The following is a 10,395-nucleotide window of genomic DNA, read 5'->3' as shown; positions in this document are numbered from 1 at the left end:
AAGGCTGTCATTGTTTGCAAATGCTGCAGTTACATGCACAACGTTAAAAGAGAGAGAGGAGAATAATGGTTTTGTGCGGTTCGTAATTAATTTATTGGGATTTGCCGTCTCTTTTTGTTGCATATGCAATGTTCCATTGTTATGCAGACGTAGCAGCAGTAACAGCAGTAGTTTTGCAATCCGTGCCTGAAGCTACCTGGGTGGGACGATGATGATGATGATGCTGATGTTTGGGTTTGGATGGACGAACAGCGAATTTCGGGATTTATACAAAACCGAACGGTGATTGCACACCGCAGCCCCATGAATTATTAATTATTAGACAATGCACTGACATCACTCATCATTGCAATTCATTGTTCCGCTAAAACTGGTTACACAATTGCGCGAAAACCGCAACGCATAATGTACTTACCAAATTGTATGCATTTCCTACCCAAATTGTTAGTTTTTTTTTCGTACAGAGAAATAATATTTACTTAAGTTTCGAATAATGGGAGTCTCATTTTAGATTCTAAAATTTAGAAGAACGTTAATTATTAGATAATATAAATGCAATTACATTTATTGATTGAACAGAACAAAATAATTGTATAATATTAGTTGCAACAGTCTAATTAGTTATGTTAATGTTCATATAATTAGTCATTTTCAATATCATAAGTTGCTTAACTTTTGTAAAGTGTTAAACGTCTGAAAATTATGGAAAATGTGAGTGTAAAGTAATCAAAACAGTTCCAATTACATAATTATCTATTGATTACATGTACGTTTTTTTTTCATTTACACGTAACCTAAATACCCATAAAAATACCGATACTCTGATTTTGTCTGATTGAAATCGTCGAGCGCGAAGGTTAACACGACACAAATCATCTTAAACAAAAAAGCTTGTCAATTAATCACGTTTCACGTAACAATAGTCAGAACGCAATTTCAATTGTGTAATATATTTACAGATTTGAATGTGATAATGTTTTGGAGAACTTAATTTTGTCATTTTATCTTTGCGATGCGAATAGTGAGAGGAGAGAGTGAGAGAGGCGGCGGCATTCAAAGTGGATTTATGGTGCTGTACGCAGGACTTGCCAAGTGACAAGGTTTATGATGGATGGCCGATGATTGTCTAAAAGACTTGTCACATCTGTTGTGTCTGGTCGGAATTAATAGGATGCTGCTGCAGCGTGTACACTTCGAACAGTTGCGCCGCAACAACAATACCGTTTTTGATTGATTAATCGTTTTATTTTAATGACGATTTATTCTGCCGTAACTTTGTCCCATCGACAAGAATTCATTATTTTTTTTACCTTCTAATAATAAACTATTAGAGAAATCTTCACTTTAGCAAAGCTTAATTATAAATACAATATTTGCAATAATGAATTTTTATAAATAAAATGAACGGAATTTGACAAATATGATATAAATTTATTCGTTTATTATACAATCTGATACGGAATTTCCAGTATTCCAGTAAGTTAACAATAACAAACAAGTCTTTTTTGTGCATTTCCTTTGATTTGACTTAATTAATCGAACCAAATAGATTAATCAACATTTATATACAACTAGAGAAATCTTCACCTTAGCAAAGCTTAATTATAAATACAATAATTGCAATAATGAATTTTTATAAATAAAATCCACGGAATTTGACAAATATGATATAAATTTAAGTTGAAAAATTTAAAGTACGTTTTTATGCAAACAATTCGTTTATTATACATTCTGATACGGAATTTCCAGTATTCCAGTAAGTTAACAATAACAAACAAGTCTTTTTTTAGCATTGTTTTTAAGTAAATAAATTTTATTTTTGTTTTGATGTTATTTTTATATAACCGGAAGAATGCTGTGGCATCAACTGTGAAAGTACTTAAATGTAGTATGTTTTGTGATTGATATGTCTTCATATTTTTATCTTTAAATGGTTTTTCCAACTTAATCTTTTATCAATGAGAAATTTATACGTTTTACATCAGCGGTCGGGGAACCGGGGTAAATTACCCAAAATGGGGTAAAAATGATTTTTTTTGGGTAATAGGGAAATTTTTCTAATCTCATCTTACCAAATTCAGAGAGCGGTTCTCTGACTACTTTTCAGATCTTGATATACAAACTGTAAATTGGATTGTAGATCCTTTTAAATGTGAAATTACTAATATACCAGAAGAACTTCAAGGTTTGGCAGAGGCAATTCTTGAACTTCCATCCAATACTGTATTCAATTTGAGACCAAAGCAAATCTGTCGTCTTTTTGGTGGTCAAAGGCTGCAAAGGCTTTCAAAATTGCACATGAGGAGACGGTAAAAAAAAATTGCTGCTATTTGCAACAACCTAATTTTGTGAACAAGGCTTTTCCACTCTAATGAACATAAAAACCAAAAAACAGAAATCGATTAAACGCCGAAGACTGTATATTCAAATTGCTCTTACATCAAAAAGTCCCAATTTTAAAGTAATTATATCATAAATGAAGCAACATCATGTTTCCAAAACCTGAAGGGGGAAAGTTTTCAATTAATTTTTGTTTGTTCCAATTTAAGAATTTTATTTTCTTTGTCTATTACTATTTGTTACTATTTTCATGTAACTTTTTTTTTTAATAAATATGTAAATGCAAATTAATTCAATAAATAATGTTAATATCGACTTACGCAATAATATTTTGGGGTAATGGTTAAAAAAGTTCCCCGACCACTGTTTTACATTATTGTTCAAAGTTGTTAAATTTAATTGAAGCTTAACGAAGAATTCATTCAATGTAAATACTTAATGGGATGTTATTTAATATCATTGTTGTTTGCTATTGTTGCTATTTGTAATATAATTCAGTTTGATTTCTAAGAACATTGATATAAGAATAATGGATTTTTATAAATAAAATGCACGGAATTTGACAAATATGATATAAATTTAAGTCGAAACATTTAAAGTACGTTTTTATGCAAACAATTCGTTTATTATACATTCTGATACGGAATTTCCAGTATTCCAGTAAGTTAACAATAACAAACAAATCTTTTTTTTAGAATTGTTTTTAAGTAAATAAATTTTATTTTTTGTTTTGATGTTATTTTTATATAACCGGAAGAATTTTCCAACTTAATGTTTTATCAATGAGAAATTTATACGTTTCACATTGTTGTTCGAAGTTGTTATATGTTAAATTTAATTGTAGTTTAACGAAAAATTCATTCAATGTAAATACTTAATGGGATGTTATTTAATATCATTGTTGTTTGCTATTGTTGCTATTTGTGATATAATTTAGTTTGAACATTGATATAAGAAGTTGAATGAAATTGTATTGGTTTGTGATGACATTTGGGGTGATAATAGTTTGTTGATGTTGATGCTAATGGTTTGTTTATATTTGTGTTTCAGTGTGGTGTAAGATGTGCGTAGTGAGAGTGGGGTGTGTGGCCGCGGGGCAGTGTCTCGGCGGCTACTCAGCGCCCCGAGTGGCATGGCGGCCCCAATGAGGCCCACAACCTCTTCGCAGGACCCCAGCCACCGACCGCCCAGGGTGGCGGACTCCAATTTCGAGTATGATGACAACGAGTGGGACATCGGCATCGGAGACCTCATAATAGATTTGGATGCGGACATAGAGAAAACGGACGAGGGGGGCATGGCCTCGAATGCGAGCCCCTCGGCGAAGGCGGCAGCCGCCGCGAAGATGGCCGTCGAGCACTCTGCTACCGTCGACAAAGGTTTAAAGATGAAGATTAAAAGGACGAAACCGGGCACCAAAAGCTCGGAGGCGAAGCACGAGATAGTGAAGAGTAACGAACAGAACGGTGGAGGCGGTGGCGGTGGTGGAGGCGGCAACGGAGCCGACGGCACCGGTACAGGTAACGGCGGAGGAGGAGGAGGTGGTGCAGGTGCTGGTACCGGTGGCGGCGGCGGCGGCGGTGGAAGTGGCGGTGGTAGCGGAGGCTCCGACAAGGGTGGAAAACATCCGACAGTGACGACGGGCGGTGGTAACAACGCCGGCGGTGGCGGCACCGGTGCCGGTTCTGGTGCGGTGAACAGCGGTGGTGGTGGTGGTGGTAGTGGAGGCGGCGGCGGCGGCGGTGGTAATAGTATATCTTCCTCGAACGTTTCATCGGCGAACGCAAATTCGAACAGCAACTCCAACCCGAACCCTTCCAACCAGAACTCCAGCTCTTCGAGTTCTTCGAGCTCGAAGCGTGGTTCCAGTGGCCACAGACGCGACAAGAACAAACACTCGTCGGAGAAGCCGAACCCCAAAGTGCCAGTGAACAGTAGTGTCGAAGTGAACGGTGTCCTCCGTGTCAGTGCCCCAGTGACTCAAAGACCTGTGTTTCCTGCAAGCTCGGGGCCAGGACCACCTCAGGTAACCCAAGGACCGAGTCCTGGACCTCCGGCAAGTCCAGCCGCTGCGACAGGATCAGCTGCTAAACCCGAGCAGGCCAAAGTTTCGGCACCTACCTCGACGCCAGCACCCATCTCCACTGCAGCGGCAACTGCGAACGCAGCGGCCAACGCCAATGCACCGACAGTCACCTCGGCTTCCCTCTTCAACAACTCACAGCCAACCTCGAATATCGATGACCGAAGCTCATCACCTCCACCTGCCAAAAAAATCAAAACCGAACTTAAGGTATGTTAAACTTATATCCTATTCAATATTATTAAATCATTACTGCTCTAATTCGACTATTAATATAAACAATTAGAACATAAATATTCAAAACCTAAAGTAAAACGTAATATTTTAGTATTAATATTTGTATAATTATCCAAAAACTTCTCGATAAGAAATATCAACATTAATGTATATTCAAAATCTAAAGTAAAACGTAATATTTTAGTATTAATATTTTAGTATAATTATCCAAAAACTTCTCGATAAGAAATATCAATATTAATGTATATTCAAAACCTAAAGTAAAACGTAATATTTTAGTATTAATATTTTAGTATAATTATCCAAAAACTTCTCAATAAGAAATATCAACATTAATGTATATAATAATACTTTAGGTAAAGTTAAAAACTTATTTATAATTTTACTCTATGTATAAACTATACTTTATTAAGTAAAAATTAACGTATAGCCTAAATTTAAACTCTCAGTTTATAGTACTTTTATTTTAATTAACTTAATTTAATGGATAAATAAACTAAGATCGTAGTAATTCCTCTCATATTTCTGTCTGCGTATTAATGACAGGTGCGAGATGGAATTGAATCATCGATTGTTGATTTTTGTACCATATTCAAGGTTCAATATTTATGAATATACGTACATCATAGTAGCGCAAGATCTGTAACCTACCAATTTGAGATCCGTGTAAAGCAGAGGTTCCCAAACTTTTTTGTGTCGTAGACCACTTGCCATACTTGCCCTATTTACCTGATATTGATTTTTTGTAAATTTATTATTTATATTGGGACATCTTTATAATTATTAAGATCTTTGCTCTAAGACTGCGCGTATGCTTGTAACAAGATGAATGCCTACATCCTACAACTTACACAATTTTATAAACATAAATAATATTTTTTTTACTTCATGGATACTTTTATAAATAATGTATATGTCTTTATATTATAAGATAGTATAATGTAAGTAAATAGATACTATCAATGTATGTTGAGATCGGGTCTATATCGAAAGCCCGATAACCAAAATCCTGACTATATCAAAATCCCAACTGTATCGAAGTCCCCACTATATCGAAAATTTTTACAATAACATTTTTAAATTATTCCGAAATAAAAAATAAGTTAACATATATCGAAATCCCGACAATGTCTTTTATTATATAATTTATACAATAACATTTTAAATTATTCCGAATCTACTATTATTTAATATTAATAACAATAAATTAATTGTAATTTCTTAATTTTAAGTTTTATTAAGTCAATGAAACCAAATACAATAATAAATATATATTGTTATTAATAGTTAAGAACAACATTAATAATCTCAACTCCCCCCGTTATATTCTAGAAATAAAAAAACTCGAGCGATGAATTTTTAAAATTATCTTTATTATAATAGAAAAATTAATAAAATAATTATAATGAAACACTATGAGCTATTCCGCAAAGATAATTCATTAATGTTCTGTTCGGTATTTCGATATAGTCGGGATTTCGAACGTTGGGATTTTGATTGCCACCCTTAGACCCTTTGCAGGTTGTCATAGACCCCTGGGGGTCGATAAAGAGCACTTTGGGAATCACTGGTGTAAAGCAACGAAACGGTGTAGTCTTTTTCATCATTGTTCCTACCACGGTTTCAAATTGCTACAAGAATCGTGTGTATTTCTGTGTGTGTGGTGGCAATCGCGAGCGGCGATCGCGAATTGCTAATGAGAAAGTATGCAAAGAAACTAGAGTTGTGAAGGAGAAGGCCTTTAATCAACGAATTATTTCGTGCAGACGCCGTTTCCCGGCCGTTCACCCAAACCCCCCTCCGCTGCTTACGTAATCTATTTGATTAATCGCCCTCGCGTAGGCCGACTGTTTACATTAAACTTCTTCAGGCCGCCTTCAGGTAATAACAATAATAACGATCGCCCCAACGCATATTCATGGAACGACTATTATACTTTATTTATGGTCCACTTCGTCATCGTAATCATCATCATCAACATCAACATAATCGTCGCAACTCGGAAATTCGGAAGTCTGCAATTATTTGGGCCGTAATTTGGCTGCATGCAGGTGTACGAAATTGAACTTTCTTCACCTTTCTCTAGAGAGCATCCGCAACGTTTTCATGAATATTTTCATTGTTTTTAAATTGTCATTTCTCGATGGTTTTAAACATTTCATACATGATATGAAAATCCAATTTTCTGCACTTATTGTCTTCATCTTCATGTCTTCAAACAGCAGGGGTTGTTCGACTTGGGGTGCAGTAGCATATAATTATTAGGAAATAATCCAGGCGAGTAATGTTCGAACTCTGAAAATAAGGGGGACATAGACCCTCTACTTGGAAAGAGGGGTTGAGCTATATCGAAAGTGATTCACACAAACTTTATTTGGTTTCTGCTGCATAGATTTGTGAGTCAGTCATTGTAATTGCAAATAAATTGTATAAACGCGAGTACTTTTTAATTTAATTAGTACTTGTCAAATAACTACTTATGTACTTTTTGGGTATTTCTATGAAATAACATATGTACTTATTACTTCATTTGCTACGAGATATTAATTATATAGTTGAAGTTTTCTGTGATCATTGATTGTAATTTTCTTGACTTTCTTGAGAGGTTGCCAGGTTCTATAACTTGTGTTTCTCTCTCTCTCTTCGTGTGTTAAATGGAAAGTAATTATTAGACGGTAATTGTTTTCGTCTCGTTTATAATAAAACGAATGCAATTGATTTATTAATGAAGCGCCACGATAATGATGATGAGCATCTTCCCATCTCTTGGAGCTGCTGGATTTTCGGGGGACGGATGAGGAGGAGGCAATGAGCCGTGGATCGTGTTTATGCGCTTGGGGTTTATAGAGGGTGCGAGAGGACTGGGGTAGCGACGAAGGGCGAACTTTTTGGGGTGGCTGAACAAATTTACTTGAACCACCACCACGACCGGAGCGTGTTAACAAATCGATGAGGGTTTTCAGGTCTATGAGAAGGGTGGTTCTGGTTTGCAGCTGCTGTTGTTGTTACCGTACACGTGCCCACTAGTAAACAGTTCTCGGCAATCTGCTGCTGCTGCATGCTATTAACTTCTCGCACTCTTCGTTGATCACCCTTACAGGACTATATCCAAATCACACCATCCGCATCCCGTCCAAAGTTGTAATTGATTCGCAGCGTGTCATTGAATATCTGCAGCTCTCTGAGGTAGGTTGTAACAGCTGGAGTAATTAAATTAACATCATCTATCACAACACCGATTGCCGCTCGCCACAAGCTTCTAATGTTCGACATTATTCAATGGACAAAACAAAAGAAAATGGCATAACATAGTCGATTTACTAGATTTATCGCCGAACATTACTTACCTATTGGTTCGACGACGCGCCTCCTCATTATCCAATAAACATTGCTATTACCATCCAAATAGATTTATTATACCCACGTTCACTAGCAGTTCCAATTATGTTACGTTTATTGAAAACATTGGCGCATCTATTGATTTATATATCAACTGAACTTTTACAATAACTTTACTAAAATGTCTGAAACATGAATAAATTGTGTTTGAAATGAATTGATTACGTATTAAATTTATATACTTGGAAACGCATAAAAATAAATCGCACAAAAAAGGACTAGACTCACGTATACAAATAAAGGATACGTTTCATAATTTTTGTAAAACCGCTTAAAACTAAATCAATGAGTTACAATATACCGAAAATCGCATAAAAAAGGGTTTATTAAATTTCAGACAAAATAATTAGTCTTACTATCCAATTATGTTACGTTTATTGAAAACATTGGCGCATCAATTTATTTATATATCAACTGAACTTTTACAATAACTTTACTAAAATGTCTGAAACATGAATAAATTGTGTTTGAAAGGAATTGATTACATATTAAATTTATATACTTGGTTCTCTTTTTATGCGGTAGATACGTTCCACAGGAAAAACGCATAAAAATAAATCGCACAAAAAAGGACTAGACTCACGTATAAAAATAAAGGATACGTTTCATAATTTTTTTAAAACCGCATAAAACTAAATCAATGAGTTAGAATATACCGAAAATCGCATAAAAAAGAGTTTATTAAATTTCAGAAAAAATAATTAGTCTTACTATCATATTTCTTTCTGAAATGTTTATTCATAATTTTATAAAAAACGTTAACAATCATAGACAAGTTTATTAAATTTCAGACAAATATAATCTTAACTTATTCCTTCTAAATTTATACGGAAAAATTTTACAAAAAAAAACATATAGAAAATTTGTATGAAAGTTAATCTTTCTTCACATTTTTTTTCTTTAGAATTATATGAGTTATATGAGAGTGTTCGGCATAATTTGCGAACTGTTTCGAAATCACTTTCATCATTAGAAGAGATAGTCAGCATATCAGATCCTGAAGATAATGATTCTTCACAAGTAAAATTAGTCTCAATTTCGCATCTTGATTTTTACCTTTTGACAATATAATCAGTGATTAAACTTTGCTTTGGCTTTGCAATTCTGAAGCTCGCGTTGAAACTTGAATGCACGTTCAGAATTATCATCTTTTTCGATCAAATGGTTTGCCAATTTGTCTCAAAACGTGTCAAAATGGCCTAAAATAGTTATTTAACCGAGTAGTTAACATCAATTGCATACATTATTTTATTCATAACAATAAATGAATATAAATGGAAATTTAAATTAAGTTCTCTTTGGAACATTGATTATACTTAAAAATCTAGTGAGACTCCACAACCTTTCAGCAAGCACTGAATTTCGATATAATTAACTCGTTTTTTCTACATATAATTGATTATGTCTTGCATATCCATATTTATTAAGAAGTACGAACTTTATCAACAGGAAACCGTCCATTTTTTTAAATTTTCAATCTCCTTCCATTCAGTGTCTTTATCTGTGCACAAGACCTCTAATTGCTTTCATTTCGCAATTATCGTGGCAAGATTAACATACCGAACATTCATCACTCTTTATAAAGATGCTTCCACGCTCAGTTGGCTCCGTTTGATCACGAAGAAACGTTTCCTTCTAAAGTATAATACTATAAAACTTTTCTCCTTTCCTCTTGTTAATATTCCCTTTTTTTTCTGTATATCGCATGTCACATATATACCAGAAGGATAATAATAAAAAAAAAAGGAAACTCTGGACATAAATCATCATGAGCCACGTACCTTTGACATTAACCACAGCCATTTCGAACACGGAACGCCGCTAAATTATTATCAACAATTTTAAATATACACACACACTCAGTCTTACAATGGAAATGGCACGAAACACCGTGAAACTATTTCTGCGTTCGCAGAAATAAACAATAACAAAATAGAAAGCCGCTCCATAAATTACGACCTTGTTCTCTTGAAATATTATTTATGAATGGGACAAACAATGCGAAGGAGTAACATCATCTGATAAATTACAGTTTCGGATGGTTTTTTTAAAATTTTTCATCTGTTCTTTTTCCACATCCGATTTTACTTCCAACCGCATTAAGTAATCACATACTTTTTGAGAAAGCTTTCATCCGGTTTTTATTCCTACACTAATTGGAAACAATCCAAACAAATTTGATTCTCTTTTTCTCCCTACTAATTTCAAAAAGAAAACCACTCAATATTATTTATTGAATCAAACTAATTGCTTTACAATTTAATCTATTGTGTTTATCGATCTATTTGCTAATTTTGTTAAGTGGAATGAATGTAATTAATGAAATTTTATACTAT

The 10,395-nt window shown here is 34.3% G+C and overlaps 1 protein-coding gene across 1 annotated transcript; it reads left to right on the top strand.

The window, feature by feature from the left end:
- Nucleotides 1–3,385: 3,385 nt before the first annotated feature.
- On the top strand, nt 3,386–4,633 carry LOC108562580 (uncharacterized transmembrane protein DDB_G0289901-like; the record flags this gene model as incomplete). Its single annotated transcript, XM_017920970.1, has 1 exon — nt 3,386–4,633. A coding segment is annotated over exon 1 (1,161 nt), but the record flags the coding sequence as incomplete, so codon positions are not given.
- Between the last annotated feature and the right edge of the window lie 5,762 nt (nt 4,634–10,395).

The sequence above is a fragment of the Nicrophorus vespilloides genome, unplaced genomic scaffold (genome assembly GCF_001412225.1).
Source record: "Nicrophorus vespilloides isolate i.1.1-1 unplaced genomic scaffold, Nicve_v1.0, whole genome shotgun sequence".
Lineage (NCBI taxonomy): Eukaryota > Metazoa > Arthropoda > Insecta > Coleoptera > Silphidae > Nicrophorus > Nicrophorus vespilloides.
This window is presented reverse-complemented; position numbering and strand designations above follow the sequence as displayed.